At 35.4% G+C, this 27057-nt stretch overlaps 3 protein-coding genes across 6 annotated transcripts in view; 1 reads left to right on the forward strand and 2 right to left on the reverse strand.

The window, feature by feature from the left end:
• Positions 1-13619, reverse strand: part of LOC116293311 (uncharacterized protein C22orf15) — a 30261-nt gene extending 16642 nt beyond the window's left edge. The window contains exons 1-6 of one of the 4 annotated variants that reach the window (XM_089032838.1): positions 12912-13619; positions 11986-12024; positions 11735-11796; positions 11188-11473; positions 4792-4878; positions 3953-4069 (exon numbers count right to left, since the gene is read on the reverse strand). In XM_089032838.1, coding sequence (XP_088888964.1) covers positions 3953-4069; positions 4792-4831 — 157 coding nt within the window. In that variant the 5' untranslated portion in view covers positions 4832-4878; positions 11188-11473; positions 11735-11796; positions 11986-12024; positions 12912-13619. Of the gene's footprint in view, positions 1-3952; positions 4070-4791; positions 4879-5018; positions 5256-8244; positions 8419-11187; positions 11474-11734; positions 11797-11985; positions 12061-12911 lie in introns of those variants that run through there. The other 3 variants (XM_089032837.1, XM_089032839.1, XM_089032836.1) reach the window with 3 other exon arrangements.
• Positions 13620-16334: 2715 nt separating this feature from the next.
• On the forward strand, positions 16335-18894 carry LOC116293320 (U-actitoxin-Avd8a). Its single transcript, XM_031700740.2, has 5 exons — positions 16335-16498; positions 17133-17153; positions 17686-17732; positions 18031-18121; positions 18736-18894. The coding sequence occupies exons 1-4, from the start codon at positions 16417-16419 to the stop codon at positions 18118-18120; spliced, it is 240 nt and encodes a 79-aa protein (XP_031556600.1). The 5' UTR covers positions 16335-16416; the 3' UTR covers position 18121; positions 18736-18894.
• Positions 18895-21342: 2448 nt separating this feature from the next.
• LOC116293300 (neuronal acetylcholine receptor subunit alpha-10-like) lies at positions 21343-26239 on the reverse strand. Its single transcript, XM_031700720.2, has 5 exons — positions 26160-26239; positions 24927-25081; positions 24559-24603; positions 24069-24178; positions 21343-23374 (listed from the first exon to the last, which is right to left on the reverse strand). The coding sequence occupies exons 1-5, from the start codon at positions 26233-26235 to the stop codon at positions 22183-22185; spliced, it is 1578 nt and encodes a 525-aa protein (XP_031556580.1). The 5' UTR covers positions 26236-26239; the 3' UTR covers positions 21343-22182.
• Between the last annotated feature and the right edge of the window lie 818 nt (positions 26240-27057).

A 27057-nucleotide genomic window follows, 5' to 3' on the forward strand; every position in this document is an offset into this window, starting at 1 on the left:
ACATGAAATCGCAGGAAAGGAATATGGAACATGTCCGCGGCTATACCGCATCCTTTAGTAGCAGCCCAGACAGCAAAGTTTAACTGCTGCGGCCAATACCGCATGTTGGGACCTGATAACCATTCTCTGGATTCTTTCCCTGAGGTATGTTTCATGGCAGTTTCTCTAAAGATGTCTCTGACTTTTATTTTGAAAGTCGTAGAACCCACGGGGATTTCTAAGGAGGTAACCATCTTAGCAAAGTCATTTGCGCCGCCTTTGTTATCGTAAAATGGGTAATCCTCCGTTGCCGGTAATAAATTCTCTGGAAAATTAGGCTGCCTTTCTTTATGCTCGGGTTTTGGGTTCTTTGGCTCCAAGTCCGCATTGCTGTACATTCTGGAGCCTTTATAGTAAATCCCATCCGGTCTTCTTTCAAACTTACTAGGGTCTGCATGCGGAAACATCTTCCTAAATGCTCTCCAGTTGGCATAATCCCTGTTGTCGTGATGTGGCTGCTCCTCAATATCATTCCCAAAAGCGTCGTACATTAGTATATATAATGGATGTTATACCATCAGCACCTCCACTTTATCCTGATCTACCCAAGGAGGGACCTAACGAATTAAACGCCGAAAACTTTCGCCTGAATAAAGCGAACTTAATCCTGGCTTACTTGGAAGGGCAGGCAAAACACTATGAAAAAGTCCGAAAAAAGTACGTTAGAGCCCGGAGTACGCTACATAAGATTGCGATAACTTCAGGATCCATATCTGTTGTGTTAACGGGCTCTGGCGTTGCTACTTCGCTTACTGGGCCGGGAATAATCGTTGGAGTTCCTTTGGCCGGCGTTGGGGCAACCTCTGGTATTATTTCTGCTGTTGCTACGGGTATTATGAAAAAGCTATCCACGAAAATATCCAAGCATGACACGACAATAGCTCTGTCTAGGGCTAAAGTAAATACTATTACCGACCTTGTCTCAAAGGCTTTGCGTGACAGAAAGATAGACGACGTAGAATTCTCGCTTATCTTAGCCGAAGAAGACAAATACGAGAAACTAAAGACGGACATAAGGAATAAAAAAACAGTCGTAAAAGATCTTTCCGAGGAATCTCGCAAAAAGATCTACCAAGAAGCGAAAGAAGAGCTTCAAAGAAAGCTTGCTCAGTAAATATCGTGACGGGATTCTATTTACATATTGAACGTCAGTCTGGAAATTACGCGTAATCTTATGCCATAAGATTTATGCTATTCGCTCATCTTATGCCATAAGATCCACTATCTTCTTGGAATCCATCCTAACAGGGGGTGGTTGGGGTCAATTTTGTAAAATATTTCATAGATTACGTCAGGATAATAAGGAATATCCTTATTCAGCCGACAAAACATCCACTCGGCTTTTGTCATATCAGAAACCTCAGGAATAGACTTACCGGTAATTTCAGACAAAAGATAGGGAATAGCTTTGTAATATTTCCCTAGTTTTAATTTTTTCAGCGTTTTCCGTAGACTTTGCGGGGTTGGCTCTTCTAAATGGTCTATGATTTTCTTCTTTACTTCGTCGCTTAAATATATCGGATGTAAACCTTGGATATGACTCATCCAGTCCCTGAAGTATTTTAATCTCTTATATGGCGTTTTCTTACGACCTCCATTGGCGTAATACTGCTCTCTGGTAGCATTTGGTACGGCATTACGAATATTCTTACCACACTCGTAACACTGTGCTGACGTGTCATCTTCTATCTGCATTTTTTTACCACAACACCAAAAGGGTTCTGGCTTGGGTACGATAACTTTAGGTCTTAGACAAATTATGCAAAAGTCGTTAACGAACTTCTTACATTCGTGCATCGTATATTTATAAGATATTTTTAACCTCCGTTTGCGATACCAAAATAACTTTAGGTCTTGGTAAAATACCCGTAAATCTGCTGTACCCGTCTTCGTAAATCCGCGAGTTAAACCCGTATATCTTTGGCATCGATCGCGAGTCCCCCTACCTGCTGCTGATTGGTGCGTGCGCGAGGTGCATCCAAAAATCGATGGTGCGCGTTGACGTGTTGAGTAGCGCAAACAAACAAACAAACAAAAAACAAACAAACAAAAAACAAAACAACAAACAAACAAAAACAACAACGACAACAAAAAAACTAGGGAAGGTACGTTTTTTTACTTGGGAGAGGGCTCATCATTAAAATCATTTTGACGAGAGCTGTTTACTTGTTGACCAGTTTAATAAGTAAAAGACGGATGGCTCGCAACCGTTTTTTTTTTTCAATTTTACTGCGAATCCCCCATCCCTTTTTACCCAATAATAAACGTTAGGTACCTTCCCTTAAGGTGGCTGGACCCCCTCACGCTTGACCGCTACCTCCCACGGTTGGAACGCTGGTGCATAAACGTGTTTTATCCGATTGCAAATCTTTTTTGCACATAAGTCACATAAAGATTGAATTAATGTTTGATGCAGTTTTTAATGAGATCGGACGTCATAACACGTGATTATGATGAAATATTTGTTTTCGTTTAGAAAATAATGATTTTAGCCTTGCAGAGCGTTCAACACTAAAATGCTTCGTACCACATAATTATATACTAGATGCCTCCATTTGTAGGGATTTTTGAAAAAATCTATCTAGCTAATTATGAGATGTTTGAGATTATTTAAATATAGTGCATAATCTACTTCAAAACTAAACAATGGATTTCATACGGCCGAAATTAATATTTCAGAGGTATATATTCACAAAAGTCATTGCTCATTTAGTTTTACTCTGTATCTAGTTTTAAAAGGAACATTTTGAAGGTAATCGACATCTCGCTTGGCTGCTTTCCGATTTACTCCCGCGAAGTTTGGTAATAAACAGTTTTTTTTATTCAAACGTGGGACGTTTGTCATGATGTACTTTGCCGTCAGTGTGAGTGAATAGAATCGGCGAACATGCCTCAAATAAAAACTTCAAGAAAGAAGCGAGCAAGACTTTTGAGTTTAAATAGAGAACCATACTTCGGGAGTAAATCGGAAAGCGGCCAAGCGACATCAGACCGTGCATGGTGCGAAAGAATTTGGTGTTATGGTCATTAGCAAACAATAGAATTCCCAGAGCATCAAATCGTTGGGAAACGATCAATGTTTTCTGTATTTCTCGTTCGCTTTAGATCGCTTTAAATGAGTTCAATAGTCTTGCAATTTTGTGTGATATTAGTTTAAGTTCTAATTTGTATCCTGACGTAGTTTTGAGAGAAATGATCAGCGAATTTTAGAATAATGGAAGATCTAGTAAGATTGACTAGAAAACTGCGATGAAAAGTGCGCATCAAATGTTTACCCCGTCTTCTGCACTATACGTTTTCATGAAATCGCATAAGTCGATTACCTTCAAAATGTTCCTTTTAAAACTAGATACAGAGTAAAACTAAATAAGCAATGACTTTTGTGAATATATAGCTCTGAAATATTAATTTCGGCCGTATGAAATCCATTGTTTAGTTTTGAAGTAGATTATGCACTATATCTAAATAATCTCAAATATCTCATAATTAGCTATATAGATTTTTTCAAAAATCCCTACAAATGGAGGCATCTAGTATATAATTATGTGGTACGAAGCATTTTAGTGTTGAACGGTCTGCAAGGCTAAAATTATTTTCTAAACGAAAACAAATATTTCATCATAATCACATGTTATGACGTCCGATGTCATTAAAAATTGTATCAAACATTAATTCAATCTTTATGTGACTTATGTGCAAAAAAGATTTGCAATCGGATAAAACACGTTTATGCACCAGCGTTCCAACCGTGGAAGGTAACGGTCAAGCGTGAGGGGGTCCAGCCACCTTAAGTCAATGCAGTCGTAGAGAAGCCATAATGTGATGCCGTCTTATGTCAAAAAAATGGTGTCAGAGGAAGATTTCGTATCTAAAGAGCTGGCGAGGTGACCCAAAATCACACTCATTTACTTACTTTCTATCTTGATAAGAACAAACTTTTGTCTTGCTTTGAGAAACTTGTCAGCGTAGTGATTAGAATATTCGGGGAGGTTCTTGAGATCGCCATCTTCATCAGATAAGTCTAAAATCACTACAGGCCATAAAAAAAGTTAAATGAATATTACAGCTTAGCGATGGATACTCTGCTTGCAAAAGGAAAATGGAAACGTTTAGTGTTTTTGATGCGCGTTTTTCGCATGAATGAAATAATACATGACGTGACATTAAAATGGCTTCTCGACAAATGTTTTTATGCACTGAGTTCATCCAATCCGCAACGAGCTCACAGTATTCTCCCCTTGTTCATACAAAAATAAAGCGCTCTAAAGAGTAATTCGTTTGGCTAAACAAGGTTTACCTGCATGAGTTGCCTGGACCTTGCTTTTTGCAACTCAGAAGGTAGAGCATGACGTAACAAGTGAAAATGGCTTCTGGACGTTTTGATGCGGTTTATCCAACCACGACACATATTTACCACTAGTACCACAGGTAAGAATAGTGTACAGGACAATAAAGCTACGTACACGTATTTTAATGCTGCTCAAACGACCGATCAGCACCCCTGCCTTTTAATATATGGAAGTCATAATGATCGTCTCCACTCCTGTTCAATATATGCTTTTCAAGCTTTGCTTGACTCAGTTTGTACATCGAAAAAAACCTAATTTTTATTCATTCCTGCACAACAGACAGCTTGATTCTCACACAGAATTTCGAACTAAACTTTTGAATTTAACTTGAATTTTTTATTTAGCAAAAAAGTACTAGCACAGTCGCATGACTGTAGTGTTCAGCACCAAAGTATTTTCTTACCTCCTCGCTGACAACGGCACCTTCTTCGAATATTATCCATGAGGTTGAGTGTGACACAATTAGGGTTAAAAAGCTCTTCCTCATTATCTAAATTCGTCCAGAAATAGATTTCAGGTTAACAGTAGGAACAGTTCTAGCAACGCAATTTACTTCATAATAAACAAATATCCAAACTGAATCTGACTTGTAAATCACAGAACTCATGATGAACAGAAAACAGTCCCTACCTCCAAAACGAACTGTTATAAAAGCCATACTACCAAAAGTTCTGGTTTTGAATCAATATTAATGTTAATTTTGTGGGCCTAAAAAGCGATATTTTTGACTCCAAACCAAGAAAAGAAGTTTTGTGAAACTTTTGCTGCAGCGCTTCAAAGAGTTTATAATATTCTCCAGGGAAATCATTCCTATCTTTGTTATTCTTAACGATCAATCGAAATGAATAAAGTGCTTGGTGATTTATGCAGAACGACTGATGGAAGACAAAAGAACGAGTGATTGTGACAATAAAATCGTTCCATCGATAGTGAGTGATTATGATCTTATAATGGTAATATAGACCCTTATCGAATTAGCCAAATACAGCTGTGCTCCTTGTTACAGACTCAATTATTCAGTGTCAGCCTCTAATCAGTATCTAAATATCCACTAATACAAACAGTGAAGTAAAGAATGCACAACTTCAACAATAATAAACACTGATATTCCACGTTCCTTCACTGCAATGCATGAATATTCAAAATAAATTTATACGCAATCGAGGCGGCCTGTGCCACAGAGAATCGAAAATGGAGTAATACTGATTGGTGTTTACCAGCTATGCCAGCTAATATAATACGTATAGTGCTTTCCTTACATAGAGTGAAGGCATTTAGCCCGTGAAATAGAAATTAATAGTCAACGTGTGATAGTCTAATAGGCACAAAAGAGAACAATGGAATTTAAGTCTATTAAAGTGTATTAGACCAATATCTATTCTACGCGTTTAATGACGTCACTCTAATTCAATATCAAAATCTAGGCTTAAAAAGAGCAAAACTAGGTAGTTGTGGGAAAAAAAAAAAAAAAAGAAAAAAAAAGAAAAGAATAACGTGTACAAAAGATTTGGTTAATAATATGCCAACATAAAGGTCACGTGATTCTAGCCTCATGAACCAAGCAATCGTGCAAAAACGAACCCAAAAAATAAAAAGACAACCCGATATCAGTAAGTGGCAAAGTTTCAGCTCATAATGTAGAATATAGGAGTAAATAGCAAAAAATTCAATTAAAAATCCTATTAAGGTGACTGCCTATTTTTGGAAAACAATTTAAAATGTTTTTAAAACTTCGATTTTCCTAATTGAAATTTAATGCTGATTCCAAATCTGGAAAGAAAAATTGGGTGTCCCGAGCTCGTTTTCGAGATAATCAGCATTTAATGGAAGCCTACGCACAAGCTTTTGGAGCAAAACTTGCGCCACCGTAAGTGATTAGAAAAAAATAAGATTCATAAGATAATAGTTATTTGCAGACTATATGATTGCACGAATGAAGGCTAGTCAATCATTCTACGATAATACATGGACATTTTCGACAAAAAGACAAAGAGATACATTGATTTGTCATATTTTCTAGTTTCGGTGCTCTTAAAAAATCTCTGATAAAGTCGAACAAAAATCCCTACAAAAATTTATTTTTTCATGTGTTAGAAATATAAACTTTTTCTAAATTGTTGATATAACCTTTTTGGAGTTTTTTTTTTTTTTTTTTTTTTCTGAATGAGCTATTAAAATATAGAGTCCCGTGCAAAATTTGAGCGTTTTGCCCTGTTGAAGCTCAAAACGTGTATGGTTCTTCAATAAGATCTTGTAGATTTTTCAGAGGTTTTTGAGCAGGCGCGCGCACATCGTGGGCTAAAATCGAACGTTCAAAAGTAGGCAGTCACTTTTATGTGTAAAGAGGATATTATGTACTTATTGACTGAGTGGGAGGGCCGTACGGGAAAATATTTGGCTCGAGGTGATGCCGTACAAATGACCGAGAGCTAAATATTTTCCCGTACGGCCCGACCTAACTCAGTCAATAAGCATTTTATCATATGACCGTCACGAAAAAATCAATAAAAAATAAAAGAAAGAAAGAAATAGTAAATAAAAGCTAAAAAAGAGAAAGCGCGCGGATTCGAGCAGGGCCGTACGGATTCGTACGGCCCTGCTCGCCCAAAGCCGTACGGCCCTCATCATGTGACTTTTTCCAATGGTTTTATTAGAGCGCTCGAGCAGGGCCGTACGGGTCATATGATAAATAGAGTTTCGTGTTTTGTCTTTCTTTTATGTATAAAGGTGATCAATGTGACTTTTTTAAAAATTAAAATTAAATTTAATCTTTTGTTGTAATCTCTTGTTGTAATCAGTGTGTGGTCCGTTGATATGCAAAAACTGACAATGTAATGCGTTTTATGCTCATTATATCAACAAACAAATGCTGTAAAGACGTCTTCAAATTTCAAGTGTCCTTAATGCGGGGTTGTTTATAAACGGAAACTGTCATTCAGGTCCTAGAAATGTGTCCTTTGTATTTATTAACGGATGTCCTTATAAAGCGGGTTAATTTAACAGAAAATGTATGAGCTTTCGTTGGGACTTTGAAACGTGTCCTTAATAACGAGGTGTCCTTATTAAGCGGTGGGTGTCCTTAGAGCATCCCCCCCCCCCCCTCTCCTATATCGAGTACTTGTATCAAGGAGAATCCCATGTATGAAAAGAGTACCTCGATATTAGTAAGAAGGAGAAGTTTTAGATTATAAAATGATAGAAAAGTGACACAGTGCACGTCCTTTCTCGCTTATAGCCTTGCATCCAAGAAAATGTTTTGAATGGGACAGTCTAAAACGACGATATTACGATTAAAAAAATAAGAAATAAATAAATAAAAAACTGGCTCGAAACATGAATCGCAAAAAAACAACAAAAAACAAAAACAAAAACACAAAAACAAAACAAAAAAACACAACAACAACAACAACAAAAACAAAAAACAAAAAAACAAACAAAAAAAACAACAACAAAACAACAACAAAAAAAAGGTTTAGGCAATTTGAATAAGAACTAAAATTCACAATTTTCCAGACATCGATTCACTGGTCAAGCACAAAGCGCTCAAGCGAGGCGCCAAGGTACTTTCAAAGGGTTATTTAAATTTGAACCTTGCAACCTCAACTGAATGCTTTGTGTTTGACCAGTGAACCGATGTATGGAAAATGGTGAATTGATGGGTTGCAAGCATTCCCAAGAGAGTCAAAAGACAAAAGCATGGCGGCCATTGTGGTGCCGTTAACAGTGGATGCTAGTGAGAAATCTTTTGTTAAATGGCACCAACATGGCCGCGATGACGTAACGTACAATCGAAGAATAAGAACAATAAAAAAAGCCAAAAATATATTAACACATTTTAAGGTAAAATTGTGATTACCTCTTGGCTTGGTCAGAAAAATAACAAAGTGCGGAATAAAAGAGACTGATGGATCATCTTGAACAAAACCATCCTTTGATATCAAAAGAACTGATTATAAAGATAACATTAAATAGCACTTAGATGTGATGTCCTTGTACAATGGTGAACGTGGGTGTTGATCAAAGACAAGAGAAGGCACCATATTACAGCTGGGTCGCCGCAAAATACCTCATCATTCAACTGCGATGCCAAAATAATTTGTTGAAATAACTATGGGTTTTTGAACACCCACGTTATAAAATCCTGAGCGAGTTCACGAACTAACGCGATAAGTAAGAGCCACATTGTTGATGGTTCATGATTTAAGTCATTATAGCAGGCTGCAGCTAAAACCTTTTTTCATTGTCCTATAGTGTAACTTTTTGTAGACCTTTAACAGTAAAGACTAGCGTTTCGATGTCTCTGACATCATTATCAAAATTATAAGAATTATGTTTATGAATGAGTTTTCATTGGAGTAGTTTTTAAAGTTAATCAAAAACATGTCACTCGCACTAAGTCTGATCTTGAACATCTCATGAATAAGACAGTCCAACTTTTTTTTTGATTTCTTTAAGAAGGTAAAATGTTCACTAAACAATTCCGTGTCCATTCGCTTGAGATGCTTGCCAATTGTTGAATGATGATGTTCTTCGATATTATGCGCTGGTAGTATAGCTGGAATAGTTCGTAGCCAAAAGGCGCTATATCTGAGATGTGATAATAAACTTGCACTGTGGCTGTAACTAATGAAATGATGTCTAAAACAACTTAGAATCAATCAAAATATTATCAATTATTCATCATTTTCTGTTCCTAAGATTAATTTAGTTTAGATTAAAGTGAGGACACTCGAACCGTGATTACTCGTTTTTTGTTGTTGTCACATTTAAAAATACATACTGCGTACATCATCCCTTGAGCCAATCGTTTAGAAATAAGACTAAACTAATTTATTTTGATCACTAGGTTTTATTTGAAGCGTCAATGCTTCATTTTAGAGGGTTTGAAAGCATAAACGGAATCTTGCAAAATATCATGGCTTACAGCAGACTGTGTAGTACAAATTAACTTCGATTAATTTTCGGTCACGTGGTTGCACTCTAAGTGAGGTTTTTCATGTGTCGTCACACTGTAGAAAAACTGAAATATTTGATATGAAAAAGAATTTGATATTGAACGTTTTCATACGCATATGACTTAATTTAGTGAAGATCGCACGTAAACTATCGAAAAAATGATTGCTTAATTTTTAAATTATGAAATTTTACTAAGAAATTAGCGGAGTTTAGCAGTGACTATTTGCAGCTCAGAATACACTTCTTTCTAACTTGTAGGATTCAAAAATTCAAAATTTTTATCAGGACATGACAATCCCCATGAAACTTTACAATTCTACTAATAAATATATGACAAATTGACTGCAAACTTTTTTTTGGTCGTGTTACCACAAATATAAAGCGTGTCATTAGAAGAATAAAGATACCAGTCGATTGACGTATAACTGTAATACTGTCTTGGTCCAAACGGGTTAAGATATTGTGTTGTGGTCTTAGCATTGTTCTTGTGGTCAAGAAGTTTGTCTTCTTGCTTTGGTTGATATTAATGCCGCAGTGCACGTAGATTGTGTGTTGTAAGTGTCACAAGTTAAGTGTCAAAAAATTGGTTTTTCTTCTTACTTTCGTTTATTTTGCGTTTTTTCCGTGCTTTTTTCCAAATTCCTCTCATTATTAATAAATGTATTTTTTGGATTTTGGATTATGGGAAAAAAGTATAATTTTGCTTCTTTTTGATGATTTTTTATTATTAGAGTGAGTGTGCGAGAGAGAATGAATGTATCACCTTTAAACAGTGTGACCGTATGGAAAAACGACTTTGCGGGTCAGTGGCGGATCCAGGGGGGAGGGGGGGGGGTCGAAGGACTCCACGGAACCCCCCTTGAAGGTTTGATCTTTTAGGTAATAGAAATATGTCTTACATAAATTTTGCTTAAAAATATCCTCAAAGATAATGTTGAACACCAAATGATAGATATTTGCTGTTATAATGTTTAATTTACCTTTAAAGAGGCTGTCTCTGTAAGAACCACATAACCATTTTGGATGAAAAAATAGATTTCTTTCAAACTTTGTGTGTGAGTGTACCCTTCCAAGGTTATTTCCAAAACACATTTTGTTTTGTGTCTCGGCGCTTTTTTGCAAAGTTTCAGGGGGGGTCCCCTTGGGGGCCAAATTAGTGATTTTGACTACTTCTCATTCATAAAATTTGGGCGATGTTTAAAAATTCGTAATTCCATAACAAATCATCACAACGCTAAATCCTTCCATGTTATAGTAGATATATATCTTATGCAAAGATGGGTGGCCTTAAAGTTAAATATGAACTTATTTATATCTAGATATTTTAATTTTACCGACCATCGATAATCGACTTTGGCCAGTTGGCTAAAATATGGCTTAGGAAAAAAAATCAAAACTCAAAAGTTAGACTTCGTAGGACTATAATATTTGAGTACAGAAGAGATAAAAGGTAGTTCTTACAGAAATTAAAATAATATTTTGCGGCCAGCAGGTTTTGAGAAGTGAACAGGTCGACAAACTTTCAGTATTTTTGAGATTTAATGTGTTACGTCAAAAAGGTGCAAATAGCTTTGAATGCGATTTATCTTTAAATGTATATAAATTCACTGTTTAAACTGGTCTAATATATTTTTAAAACATTTTAACCACACAAATTGTAAAAAACGGTTTTAGAAAACAGTATTGGAATCGAAAGACTGATATCACAACATGCCTTAACTGTAAGGTTTATTTTGTTTATTTGTTTTTATCTCGAAGCCAGAACTGCCCAATACTATATTTATGTTTTGGATAGATCTACCAACCAGAGACATCATTGTCATTAACTTAAAATTTTCCTGACCTGGCCAAGATAAGTTGATACTCTGTCAAGTTTTCTCGTGAAAGATGGTACTTTAGATGGTACTTTAGAATATGACCTTGAATATCATCTGTACATTGCAGTAGTTTTACAAGATTTACTTTCCCTCTAGACTCTCCAAAATTTTTATCCGCATGAAAACAAACACTCAACATATTCAACATAAAAATAAATACACAAAGAATGGGCTTCCTGTGGTCCACGCATGACAGCTGAATCTATTTCGCCGGTCAGCGGCTTTCACTACTAGATTACTAGAAAAGAGCAACTACTAGATGAACTCAGGAAAATAACGAGGCAGTTTTTTTAAACTAATATCCTCGATAAAGTTACAAGAATAATGTTTTAGTATGTTACTATATTCAAAGACTTCATTGAGGCAGAAATGAGGACGAAATTGAAGACCAAAAGTGGATACTTCTCAGGGGTGGATCCAGGGTTTGGACATGAGTAGTTTACTCTGACAGACCAATCAATTTATACCCAACCCACCATACCCCTAATAGTTATAAACTACCTAAAAGGATACATCTAGCATACCATGCTGTCTGCAGTCAAGATCCTTGTACAGATTTATCTCAGTTGAAGAATCTAGCACATCAAAGGACATCATGTGAAAAAATGACATCAAAAGTATTAGTATGTAAAAGTACAATGCAAAATATATGCTATTAAAGGAAAAGTGGCATGGCAGCAAATTGAATACTTTATGAAAAATAGAGAACATACAGTCACAATATCATACATGTACTAGCAAATTATACAAAATGAATACATTACCTTATTTAGATTGAGGTGTTCCACTAGATGAGTTCATTGCTGAGTTCAGTTGAGAATATGTAAAGACCATTCAAGCTTAATTAAAACCCAGTGAATAATATCATAGATTTCAGAAAAGAATAAGTTTTTAAAAATTCCACCTTGTTCCTGTACTGTTCCCCATCAGTTTAAGGATTAAAAATCAGATAATTATTAATCCAGATGGAACATAACTCACAAGTACTCTAAGAGCACTGGTGGTCAAAAAAATATTATATAAAATATTACTGTAAGATATTCTCCATTCTCATTCGTCTAGGATTTAAAGTAGCAAATAAATCTATTATTTCCTCAAGATCTAAGTCCATGTCTCTGTGGGAATGCATCAGTGCCAGTTCATTCATTCTGTCTTGGGCCATAGTATTTCTTAAGTAGTTCTTAAGATTACGGAGGGTTGAAATGGACCTGAAAATTTCCTGATAGACTAGCATTTGTTGGGTCATCATCGCGTTGACCCCGGAGAGCTATGTTGTTTCGCCCACAGAAAATTATCGTTTCAAACAAAGACTTAAGGACCGTCCTATTTCTATCGATTTGCTGTTGAATAATATTATTCAACTGCTGATCTACTGGGACCGCTTGCTGCCTCATTGTTTTCAAAAAGTTATCCATGGCAATTACAGCAAAATTGTGCATCTCACATTTACCGCTGGCGTGTTTTGTAAGTCTCGAAGCCGCTGAAGTCCAACATGTGAGTGGGGACTTCAACAACTTGTCTAATTTATGAGCATTTCTACCAGATTCTACTCCAAACAAAACACACGGAAAACAAAATGCTCCATCGAGATATTTAGAGTATGCAAGCCAGGGATATCTTCTAAGCCATTCAAAGACAAACTTACGAGGCTTTCTATTTTCTATTGACACTGGGAAATCAAAAATCTCACCTGGTTTCCACACATTCTCAATGAACCCCAGCTTATCTTGTGGTGATGAAGAGCCAATTTCTTTTAAAGTACAAGCCAATGTCGAAAGGAGAACAGTCCTCCCTCCTGCAAATCGGGTCGCCACGCATTGTAGAATATTCTTTACTTCAAAATCCTTCGTTCAAACTACAGCAAGTCTATGACTCTAATCATAAGAACGAAAGAGACCCAACGGGGGTAGGCCTAGCTTTTTATAGTTTTGCTGGTAGTTTATGAGGTAGTTTGCAAAGTAGATAGCCAATCAGAAAAGGGTTTGAGTGGTTTCCAAAACAATCAATGTGTTTCCAGCCAATCAGAGAAGTCTTTGAGTAGTTTACGATTATCACACCGGCCTAGCTCTACAACTACGCACGCTCACTCCCTGAGGTTCTATTTGACAAAGGCTGTTTTCCGATCGTTTTCCGATAGCATTCCGATGCGTACCGACGGAGATATCCGAAACCCGAAACTTTTTGCGGGAATCGGTAAGAAATCGGCAGAAATGACGAGATTACTCATTTTTGTTTGACTTTTCTTTAATTAATTAACTGAAAAACAACCAAGTGAGTCGTTTCTAGTAGTTGCTAGAATAATGTAATACACATATTTTGTCATTATTTAGAAAGAAATGTGTAGCTTTGAAAAAAATTGAGTAGTTTACGGAAATCACGTAAACTACCCTGGATCCACCCTTGCTTCTGGGCCTAAATGTATCAACATGACAGTTGTATCGAACTGCAGATGATTACTCGTTTTCAAAGGCATGTTTATCTGGATTATTTGGATTTCTTTTTGGTTGTAGGCAAAATATGAACAAATAATCTTGTGATTTGCTTATCGATTGATATTTGTTCATCGTGCAAATAATTTACAGTTATTTATTTCGAGTGAACTTATCGTTGTATTTTATGACAGTATACAGCATTTTACCTTACAGTTAAGGCATGTTGTGATATCAGTCTTTCGATTCCAATACTGTTTTCTAAAACCGTTTTTTACAATTTGTGTGGTTAAAATGTTTTAAAAATATATTAGACCAGTTTAAACAGTGAATTTATATACATTTAAAGATAAATCGCATTCAAAGCTATTTGCACCTTTTTGACGTAACACATTAAATCTCAAAAATACTGAAAGTTTGTCGACCTGTTCACTTCTCAAAACCTGCTGGCCGCAAAATATTATTTTAATTTCTGTAAGAACTACCTTTTATCTCTGCAGTACTCAAATATTATAGTCCTACGAAGTCTAACTTTTGAGTTTTGATTTTTTTTCCTAAGCCATATTTTAGCCAACTGGTCAAAGTCGATTATCGATGGTCGGTAAAATTAAAATATCTAGATATAAATAAGTTCATATTTAACTTTAAGGCCACCCATCTTTGCATAAGATATATATCTACTATAACATGGAAGGATTTAGTGTTGTGATGATTTGTTATGGAATTACGAATTTTTAAACATCGCCCAAATTTCATGAATGAGAAGTAGTCAAAATCACTAATTTGGCCCCCAAGGGGACCCCCCCTGAAACTTTGCAAAAAAGCGCCGAGACACAAAACAAAATGTGTTTTGGAAATAACCTTGGAAGGGTACACTCACACACAAAGTTTGAAAGAAATCTATTTTTTCATCCAAAATGGTTATGTGGTTCTTACAGAGACAGCCTCTTAAGTTCCGTTACTAGATAGTAAATTAGGTGATTAGAGCCACTTTTTTTTGTCAAACATCGACTAAACAAAAGAGAATTATACACAGTTTAAGAAACGGAACCCCCCTTTGAAAAATCCTGGATCCGCCACTGCGGGTATCTTTATCATAATGACAGGATTTGCTGTCTAAAGTCAGTGTTATTGTTTCAGGTAGAGGTTAGATTATTGCAATTATTTTTCGCTTTCTTTTAGCGGTTTTTGTGAGCAGTTGGACCCGGAAATACGTTCATGGGCTTAGTTGCCATGGTAACCAGGCGGTTTTTTCGCGCATTCCTTCAAAGGCAAAACAAAGAGATTTAAGGTAAGATATTAAACGGTTTCAATTTTCTAAAAAAAAGAAAAAAGAAAGAATTTGCGCATTAGATCAATTAACGCCAAGATAAACCTCTAAAAGGTGGTTGGATTCCTTACTTAAATGCATGTATGAAATATACTGAGGTTTACAACGAATGCCACTAAATAACAACAAAATTGTCATTCAAAATGTTCAATCATTTTTAAGCCGTTTAAATTAGTGCTTATGATAGTTACCAAGTGCAAATAAGCAAGCGATTTTATACTTAATTTATCACCGGTGAAATACTGATTACTTTTTAATGTATGAAACTCAACTGGGCACAAAAGAAAAGAATATAAATGAGATTCTGTTCTATGTTAAACCTTTAACTATTTCACCGTGAAAAAGTACTATGAAATAGTACTAGACAATAGAGTCAGTGCATATATCCGTCCAAAACGTTGTAAAATATTTTGCACCAATTAGTGATTTCAGTATACCTCAGTAGACCAAACCGTAGACCTGCTACAAAACCTTGCACTTATTTTTGCAATTGTATTAGTTAACTTCTTCACGGATGTATATGGTATGCACTCCGAAGAAAAACTTTGTTTTTATCGTCATGCCGTTAATCGTTTTACGTAAACTTTCAACTTATTGCATTGATACCCGTGACTAGCTTCGTGGGCTTTATTGCTATAAGAAATTTGTTTCAAGATTTGCATGGGTTGTTTTCATTACTGGAATTCCAAACGACTGGAAAATGGGATGATTTCCCATTCTTAAACAAGTCTGATATGATGCCTTACCACACTGAATGCTCTATAAGAGTTATCTAAATTTCCTGGTACGTTTTTGATAAAATCCTACGATACCGCGATCAAACCCACAGTTAAATCATTAAAAAACCATTTAATCTACAAACTGTTATAAAAAAACAAAATAACAAAGCAAGGCTATTATGCCAATGATAATTTCTCCAGCTGTCAGAAAATACTGGCATTGTTTTCTTAAACCTTGGAGATTTACTTTATTTTAAGATTTTTCTTAAGTAGTAAGAAATCGGTTTGCAAACAGAAGCCAGTTAAGTGCTAGCTGCGTTCATGCGGCATGAAAGAATTTCAAATATTTAGTTATTAGTGATAAGTTAAAGCTATAGAAATAGCGCACTGATACCGCACATCTAAAAGGTTGCAGATCTCTATTGATAATGAGATTATTAATTGCCTGTTCAATTAGACTGTGTTCTCTCGTCTGCCTCTAATGGGGATTAATATATTGCGCATTGGCGGGCAATAGCCTAGCCACAAAATAAAACTCTCTTTACTAAAAAAATAAATTTTATCCCACAAGAAATACCACGATGTTTACAGCTGTGCAAGAGTGTACATCGCATTTGTATAAATACGAGGTTCTGCTAGCAACAAACACATCTCAGTAGCTCAAGACTTTAAAAACACATTTCAAAGAAGCAGTTCAAGAAATCTCAATCTTTCAAGATGAAATCCATGGTCATTGTATTTGTTGTCCTTCTTGGCGTCGCCATGATCAGTGCTAATGAGCAAGAGCTACTCTCCATTTGTAAGCATTTAGTATGATTTCTTTCTTTACTGTTATATTTTGTTGTCATGCTTCCTCTGCTCTAGTTCTTAACTTCCCTTAGTCCTTCAAACGTTCATAATATCTTAATTAATTAAATTAATCTTAATCAAACGGATCTATTAAACGGCAGATCCATTATTTAACGATAAGCATTTTTTGATTGGATTAAATCAACTGAAAAACCCGTTCAAAAAACTTTTTTTTTAAATTTTCACTTGAAATATTTAGCTTTTATTCTCTTATTGAATTTACCACGGTTATAGTAAAGTGCATATAAAATACAATAAAATTGCAAAACTAGTGAATTTATACGCAGTTTATTTAGCTTTCACGTGAAACTGAATGAAGTTCAATCAACGACAAGCTGTAAAATTGAAAACCCTCATTTAAGCTAAAAACGAAATTGGTTTGCATGAGAAAATCATAAGTAAACCGTCTAAATAGGTTGAAAATGCTTACGCTAATTAAGTAAAGTGCGAGAGGCACCTAAAGATTTGTAAACATCGTAACTTTGTAATTGGAATTTGTGTGTAGATATTCTTCTAACCTTTTTTTCACATTGAAAATAGAAAATCATCAAGCTAAGTTCTTTATTTTGTTGTTTTTCCTTCAGTGAGAGACGAAAGAGAAGATGGTAAGTACTACTAAATTTTTCAATACATAAATTATGACTAATAAAAAGTCGCCTACTTGATTGCTTTTGCGAAAGATTGTGTAAAAGCTAGGCTCCTTTAAGTTTAAGAAAATAGTGCATAGAGGCTTTGCACCATCAGGTGATGGCAAAAATGACATTTGGCTCAACAATAGAGCATCTTTCCCCTGGGAAAGTGAATTCTTTCTCATGTACATCATACTAAACCAGTTTTTTTTCAATTTTTCCTGCCTCCTGTCATGGCTGCCATTACGTGAAGCCTCTATTCTTATTTCTATCAAGGAAGGTTTATCTTTATGGCGCGGAGAGATTATTTTAATGTTTAAGTAACTGAATGCCGTAGAAATCCAGTCGACTGAAGAGTTGTCATTGTTATTCTTTTGTCCTATTGATACCAGTCCAACGCCGATTGAAGTAACTGAAGAGACTGGGTATACTCAAGCAAGTTTACACGTGTGATAAAAACCGTGTTCCTGGAAGCAAAACTAAAGCAAATTGTTTTCTTTTTTCACAGCGAGAAGTGGGTGTGTCAACAATTACAAGAAAAACATCTGTGGAAAAGTAAGACTATCCTTATAAATTGGCAAACTGAATCTTGTGAATGAATGAATGAATGGATGAAATAATGAATTAATGATTTGATAGTTGAATGAACGAATGGACGGATGGATGGATGGAGAGAGTGGCTAAATTGATGAGGGAATGAATGAAGAAATGAATGAAGAAATGAATGTAGAAACGAATGAATGAATAAACGAATGGATAGATAAGTGGATGAGCAAATGGCTGGTTAAATAAATGAAGAGCAGTAAACGAATAAGTAGATGAATAAACTTGTTTTATTCTTTTTTGTAATCAGTTGGTTACTCCATTGAACTGCATCGCACCAAAGACTAGAATGGGAAAGTTTGCCAGGTCGTACTGCCAATATATGTGTGGACTGTGCTAAGGTAATGACGATTGTTTTTACTCACTAGCAGTGCTTGTAAATATTCATTGTCCTGTCCATGTAATGGGATGGGGTAGGGAGGACACAAAAGGAATTTGAATCAAGGAAAGAAGGTAATATAAACTCAGATAAGATAAATATTGGAGAGATACTAAGCAAATTATTAAACGAGTTTATATTTACAAGGTCATGTTACCTTTTCTTCTGAATGACCTGTACAACAATAGACCTCTTTAGCTTTAACTTTAGTGTATCTAATGTTTTCCCACTTCAAAACACGTGTTATTCTCTTAAGAACAAGATTGTTTGTTTGAGTTGTATTCATATTCATGTTCTTTACACGTGCAACCATTAAACAAAAAATGATACTCTAGAGAATGACACGTGGTCTGAACTATGAAAAGATTACGCCCAAGGAAAAGTGGTCGTTTGTATCATCTTCTCAAACGTCAATATTAGACAAAGAAATTCATGTACTAAAAGAATTAACGTGATAGAACATGGGGTTGAACGAATTATATTAATTGGACAAACAGAGAAAGAAGCAATTTTAATGTACTATTATTAATATTAATTGTGTCTAATAGTTAATATTAATTTTATGGTTTATTTCAGTCACGTGGACATTGACGTCAGACCAAACGGACACGATAACGGACATCACATGGGCAATGCACTTGGAACAATGATAAATAATGATTGATCAAATATGGTGCTTGCTTAAATCTAATTAAATGTAGAGTTAAGACAAATAAAAGTGCTGAAATAATTAAACACTGACTCGTCCCTTTGTTTTAGAATTTACTTATGAAATTTTATTTACTTAAAATGTCAAAAACCAGGGTAAAGGATTTAGTCGGAATGCACAGGCAGCCCAAGCAATGTATTTGTAGTGTGTATGTACACCATAAATACATTGTTTGGGCTGCCTGTGCAAAATGAAACAGTTTTAAGCATCTTAAGTGTCCAAGATGCAATCTCGGATATTCACAAATACCAACAGGTAAAGTAAAGAATGCACGACTTTCACAATACAAACAGTCAAGCTAGGCCGTCTCGGTTCTTGTGGAACTCCGCCGGAGTCGAAACAGTAGAATGCATCACATTAACGAGGACTCGAAGAAAAATAAGAAAATAAGAAAATAAAATAGAAATTCACTTCCAAAGATTTTTGATTTTTGGTTAAACAAAATGATCCAAAGAACTGACACCTCTGTATAGCGCTCAGAACTGACCCAGCGAACTGTAAGAAGAAGTGTGATCCAAAGAAGTCATTTTAATGGACTACTTCGACGACGCGGGTCGCCCAGAAGGCAAAACAAAATAACGATGCTGAAATGACGATCCCACGATATTTGAGAAAAAATTTCTTCAGTTGTGGAAATGTTCATATTATTTTAATTCAACTCTTATCAAATTGTCTTGTTGTGAACCGTAAATGTCAATCGAAGCCATTACTGTAACAAAGTTTTGTCTAATTTGGACGACCCATAATGCCTTGCGATTCAAGATGGCCGCCGAATCGTCGAAGTAGTCCATTGTATAACTAACTCTCCCTATAGCAGCAGACACTGAGAGAATAATATGGTAAGCCAGTCGAATTCAGTCTGAACAATAATAACTGAGCTCTTCTGTGTATTCTTTTTCGGCATATAGTCAGTGCATTCAACGCCTTTTCCTTTTCTTAGAAAAGGACACAACTGTTGAAAATCCCAAAGCCATGTTCACAGGCTAAGCTAGGCTACGCACCACCGTGTAATAATATTATCCTCTATTTATTCATAAGGAACTGTACCATCACAAACAATTTTTTTAATTACACCTCTAAACACTTAATGAATAGCGCAAAGACTTCTTAATTGTGAATATGCCCTAAATCTCATATATTATATATATATCTATTTTTTCTTCTCTTAATTGTAATTGATGATTACCTCAATTATTTTTGTTATATTTAGAATTTATCTTACGCTATTTATTTAATGTATTGCAGATGAAGAGCCACCTATGTGGATATGCTGTAATAAAGCCGTTATTATTATTACTATTATTATTATTATTGTTATTATTATTATTATAATATGTTTATTTCAACTTCAGACTTCAGACATTTTTGCCACATGAATACAGAATATTGCGGGCATGAATAGTCTAAGCAAATATCTGCATGACTGGTTTTACAAAGATGTATATAAATTTAACAATTGTACAGACGTTTCACAATCTCACAGTTCTGTGAAATAACTCATTTCTGACACTTTCTTACAATTTTTATATACCATCAGTGAGGCCTACATCAGCCAGTTTACTAATCAAATCCGTGTGATACCCAGATAGAAAATCAAATACTATGTTAACTTGTGTTACTTTATATCCAGGGTACATTCTTTTAAGACTAGATCTTAAGTCAGTATATTTAACAGTTTTCTTTTTATCCCTATCAAGTATCTCTCCTACATTACAGACTGTTCCTTCAAATATAATACGTTGCTTGTCTTTCTTACTTACTTAATTCTTTAAAATAATTAAAAAAATTATTATTTTTCTTAAAAAAAAAAAAAAAAAAAAAATTATTATCATTATTATTATCATTATTATCATTATTATCATTATTATTATCATTATTATCATTATTATTATTATTATTTTCATATAATATTTTAGTTATGTATTATATCAATAAATAAACTGACAACAACAACTAACCGCAAGTGTATTAATCAATCTATTCTTTTATTTTTTGATAATTCTATAGAGAGCGATTTACGTAAGAAGTGTGAAGCAATACACCAACTTCGTAGAAGAAGAGATAACTAGCTAAAAACTACTCCGACGAAGGACCAGAGTGCTCACACTAAAACAGTGAAACAAATACTAATTTTTAGCACTAAATAGTGATAACTAAACAATAGAAAACAACTGATTCTGTATGAAATAGTATTAATTAGTACTAACTATTGTGCATGGGCTTAGTGCGTGCTCTCTAGCGTCCGAAACGTCAGTAAGTTTTTCATCTTTTATGACGTCCTTTTTTCACGAGGGTAGCACTTAATAGCCAGTGGCTAACAAACCTGTGGCCCTCATTCCATGATCGAATTGGAATTTAGGAGTTGAGGAAAACCGGAGAACCTGGAAAACCCTCAAGTCTAGTATTAATCAAACGCCTGTGTGCCATTTCCATCATATAATTTTATTTACTATATATATAGATACATCCGAAGATAAAATTTAGCTTATTTATTATAGATATTTTATAGATATATTACATTTTTTCATGATTGTAAATAGTTACGTAATTCAGCCTAAGGGCTGCGATGTAATTTCTTAATAAACTTACTTACTTACTTACTTACTAACAGCGTTAAGAAATATATATGTATATTTACTCAAATTCAAATAGCGGTCTTTCGATCGTTCATGCTGCGTTATGATTGGATGACCTACTACTAGGCCGATAAGTTATATCCTACGAGAGTGAAAATATATTGCTAGCTTTGAAAACAAAACACTGAATTTAACTTTATTTTCAAAACTTGTTTGCATCTATATATTTGACCGACTAGTTGGATTTGACTCAAACGATTAGTCCTATCGCCCTCATGGCCCATGAGTCAATAGCATTCGACATGAATGATGGCACGGAGAGCAGTGTTTGCCCTTCGATGAAGGCTGCTAGTAAGGTTCGTGGATTCATTCAGCTGATCGTTACCAAGATTTGGAATACCAATATTGTATGACAATATTTGATTCCAATAATAAATTAAATATTGGTAGATATATAGCATAGCTTTTTTCTTCATAACGTCGTTATAACACTAAAAAAGTCACTTAGGATCCACTTATTTCATATTTTACATCTAAATGTTGATTTGAAATACATGCATTGTACTTAATATTTTACACTTTGTTTGAAGAGAAATTCTTTTCTAGTATTGACTCTGATTCTCTACAACCGAGGCAAGAGAGAAAAGAGTGCAATATACTTATATATAATATTCTAAATAATATTTTTAATATTTTAATCTCGAACGTGATCTATTGAAGAAGTTCCTGGCGTATTTTTCAAGGGAGGAAACTACGAGTGATGTTAATAGGGTTATCAACAGTCAACCCTTTAATGTCTTTCCACAAGGCCGGAGCGCGGAGGAAGACAGCGGTGACAGTGATGATTCCCAGAAAAATCGCCACAATTAGGACACAGCGATCAAGGATTCGAGCGGCCAGCGTCCACTCCCAGTGCCTCAGTTTGCGCTCTTTGTCTTCAAGATCTCGATTTTCTTTCCTTTCGTTTCCTCTGGTATCCATGTCTTTTATATTAAAGGGATAGGTATTGATATGTGATGGTCCTCGCATTTCAATTCCTTCATTATCCAGCGCTTGATCATTGCCATATATGTTATCACCATAGCCAGCACCTGCTGACCCAGCTGTGTCATTCCTCTTGTGCAGGGTCATAGGTCTTTGGTCTTTTTTGTCATTTAATTGCTTAGTGTGAATTTGTAGGATTGCATTCAAGGGTGGCCATTGATTGATTGAATATTTCGCCTTAACTTCCCCGTGGAGGAATACCAAACGTGACATCCAGTGAAGCAGAAGTTTTTTGACCCACCCAGGCATTTTCCTGTCAGTGCGGTGGTAAAAGTTAAGAATGACAGTTGTCACAACCAGAGATGCACTGATTTCCAAGACGATGGCAAAATAGTACTGGCCAAGAATGGGAAAGTCATAGGCTGGCATGATTTCGAAGGTGAGCTGTTGAAACACTGTCATTGCTAATAGGACTGTAATGCTCAGACCAATACGCTCTCCTGACTCTGGAGGCAGAATGAAACCCAAAAATATCATTGAGGAGATAAGACAGCAAGGAACGATGAGGTTGATTAGATAGTCAAAGGCTTCTCGACTTATATAGATCGCGAAGTTCAATTGTGCGAAACGATCGTCACAACATGGAAATGCATCCTCAGTCCGATATAACGAAATGTTATACACTAGCCACTCCCCGTTCTTGGTGAAGTATTTTGTCGGGAACTCTATATCTATGGCTTCTAAGTCCAAGTGTCGGAGACTATTGGTCCATGAGCCAAAAGTCAGCACACATGTCTGACTGTCCAAAGGAAAGTATCTCACTTGGATGCGGCAAAAACTCTTAAACATTACTGGGCTGGCCCAGACGTTAGTGCCATTGCTATCAATGACTACTCTTGTTTTATAGGTGCTAGGCCCACCGCCAACACGATCTTGTTCATCTAAACTAATGATGGAAATGGAAAAACAATGGAAATCTTGATTTGTTTTATCTTGTATTTTCTTTTGCGCAGATCTTTCTTTTTTCTTCTTTGTGCACACGTGTATGTATCTCTTTCGAAATAGTCCCCGGTACGCACTACCAAAACCAATAGTATCAGATTCCAACCGGGGATCCTTTTTTGCACTCGACCCTCACAACAGATGTCAGAACTTACTTGTTATATAGCAGGATATTCGGGACCCACATCAAACCGGATCCCTACCGGGTACCATTACTAACTCACTTGTTATATAGCAGGATATCTGGGACCCATATCGAACCGGGTCCCTACCGGGTACCATTGCTAACTTACTTGTTACATGGCAGGATATCTAGGACCCATATCGAACCGGGTCCCTACCGGGTACTATTGTTAACTTACTTGTTATATAGCAGGATATCTGGGACCCACATCGAACAGGGTCCCTACCGGGTACTATTGTTAACTTACTTGTTATATGGCAGGATATCTGGGACCCACATCGAACCGGGTCCCTAACGGGGACCATTACTAACTTACTTGTTATATGGCAGGATATCTAGGACCCATATCGAACCGGGTCCCTAACGTGGACCATTACTAACTTACTTGTTATATGGCAGGATATTTGGGACCCATATCGAACCGGGTCCCTACCGGTTACTATTGTTAACTTACTTGTTATATAGCAGGATATCTGGGACCCATATGTTTTCGGCCTTGACGCTTAGTTTATCTATTCCATTGTATTCTTTAGGGTTCCACTTGAGGAGATGGTTATTCCATTTCTGTCAGATGACACAATCATACAACACCTTCAAATTTCCACTAGCAAATTCTTGTGGCTTATACAAAGTATTAGTGTATTAATGTATTAGCATTGCTTTTGTATGCCCGTGATTTCTAAGTTTCGTAAGGAGAGACAAAACAGTAACAGCATGCAACATACACATTAAAAAAAACAACAACAACAAAAAACTTGGCGTTGGTTTAAATATTCTTATAACGTACATCCACAGAGATTCCTTAGTATAAGGCTCCTGTGTACTCATGCCAAAACGAGCGCTTTATATTTAATGTGTATATTGCTATTTTTTATGGGACGCAATCCACAGGAACTCCAACACGTTAAACCACAGAGAAAAACATCATACATAAGCTGACATACCTGGATTATCCAGGCGTATACTGTAATAAACTGCATCTTGGCATTCTGGGGATAAAAAAATCAATACAGTTTAGAAAAGGGGGACAAATGTCTGAAGACCTAACTTTGTTTGATTGACGCAAAAAAAAGTTGAATCTTAACACCCGCGTAAAAATTTACTTTTCGAATCAATCAGGCCATTTTTGATTTCGTGCACTGAACATCGGGATATGTTCATGGATCACAGACCCTTTTACTCGGGGTTAGTCTAATTTCAGCGTCAGAATAATTTAACAATTATTCGCGTGATTATCGGTGAATATTTTCCGAGCCGCGGTTTTTCACAAAATTAAAAGTCACCATATTGATATCTATATTCATACACTCACCACTTCGACGATGTTTATAAGATGAAACCCAAATTTAACTTTTAGAGGTTTTCCATGATTCTTTGATGGAAGGAAGTTGGTCTTTGTGTTGAAAACCTTTTGGTAAAGCCTTTCATGTTGTTGTGTCTCGTTATTGTCAGCAAGACAAAGTGGTACTAAAATATATTCAGGACCAAATTTAATCAGTAACAACTACTGCATCTGCCACAGAAATAGCAACAACAGAAGGAGCAGCAAGAAGAACAGCAGCAGCACAAAACAGCAACAATGACAACAGTAGCAGCAGTAACGACAAACAACAGCAGCTGCTACATCAAAAACAGCTGCAATGACCAAAAAAAAAACAAACAACAACAACAACAACAGCAGCAACAACAGCAGTAACGACAAACAACAGCAGTAGCAACAGCAACAATAGCTGCAATGACAACAGCAGCAGAAACAATAATACAAGCAGCAACAACGACAGCAGCAAAAACAACAGTAGCAACAACAACGGAAAAGACAACAGTAGCAACGACAACAGCAAAGACAACAGTAGCAACAACAACAGCGAAGACAACAGTAGCAACATCAACAGTAAAGACAACAGTAGCAACAACAACAGCAAAGACAACAGTAGCAACATCAACAGCAAAGACAACAGTAGCAATAACAACAGCAAAGACAGCAGTAGCAACATCAACAGCAAAGACAACAGTAGCAACAACAACAGTAAAGACAACAGTAGCAACAACAACAGTAAAGACAACAGTAGCAGCATCAACAGCAAAGACAACAGTAGCAACATCAACAGCAAAGACAACAGTAGCAACAACAACAGCAAAGACAACAGTAGCAACATCAACAGCAAAGACAACAGTAGCAACATCAACAGCAAAGACAACAGTAGCAACATCAACAGCAAAGACAACAGTAGCAACAACAACAGTAAAGACAACAGTAGCAACAACAACAGTAAAGGCAACAGTAGCAACAACAACAGCAAAGACAACAGTAGCAACATCAACAGCAAAGACAACAATAGCAACAGCAAAATAGCAATACCGCAGCAGTAGCAATAGCAATAGCAAAACTTCGAAATAAAAACGTTATAGAATTCTGGTCAGTAGTTATTTCAATACGTCATTGATAACAACGTTGCAAACAATGCTTATATCAGTGATATCTATTGCGCTTATGACACTCATTTTTGATCTATCACACGTGAAAGAACGAAAGATTCCTACTTACCGGTAAGACAACATATACAGCCAATAAGCTGGAGTGCAGAAAGCACAGGAAATGGTTTCTGTTTGTATCTCGACATTGAGTTAACGAATATATCTACGGAACTAAAATAATAATAATAATAATAATAATAATAATAATAATAATAATAATAGTAATGATAATAATAATGATAATAATAATAATAATAGTAATAATAATAATAACAATAATAATAATAATAATCAGGGGGAGAAGAACCCCTTTTTTTATGGACAATGAATTCTTGAATGACTTTAATCTTAACCCCAATGTAGCGGAAATTTAGAAATATTTAGATTTTAATAATAAATGTATAGTTTTAATATAGTATTATATCATTGTGAAGAGCTGGACTCGTGTTTTGAGCTATTAATTTATTTTTACAAATATGTTTTCATAGATAAATAAGTATATATTATATAGATTTGTTATTTTATATTCATAATCTTTTCTTTTTTGTTTTATAATTATAGCAATATTCTTATCACGTCTCATATTATAATGAATTATTAGTTAATTATTATTGTCAATAAAGTTATTTATAATAATAATAATAATAATAGTAACAATAATAATAATAATAATAATAGTAATAGTAATAATAATAATAATAATAACACACAACAAATGGTTAAAACTGATGTTAATTATGTTAACGATGTCATTATTGTAAATAATGATTATCAGAACACAATATGGATCACATTAATCGTAATAATGATTATAATTATAAAATGAAAAAGCAAGAAGACAAGAAATTGATGACACCAAAATATGCGACATATAACTAATACTGATAACCATCGATTCATATTGAGATTCCGTCAGTTTTGCACATTTTCGTCTAGAGAGCCTGTAGTTCATATCAGCAGCGTTCATC

Source organism: Actinia tenebrosa, unplaced genomic scaffold (assembly GCF_029948245.1).
Source record: "Actinia tenebrosa isolate PJP-AT-01 unplaced genomic scaffold, QUT_ActTen_1.0 PGA_scaffold1__47_contigs__length_23844297, whole genome shotgun sequence".
NCBI classification, from domain to species: domain Eukaryota; kingdom Metazoa; phylum Cnidaria; class Anthozoa; order Actiniaria; family Actiniidae; genus Actinia; species Actinia tenebrosa.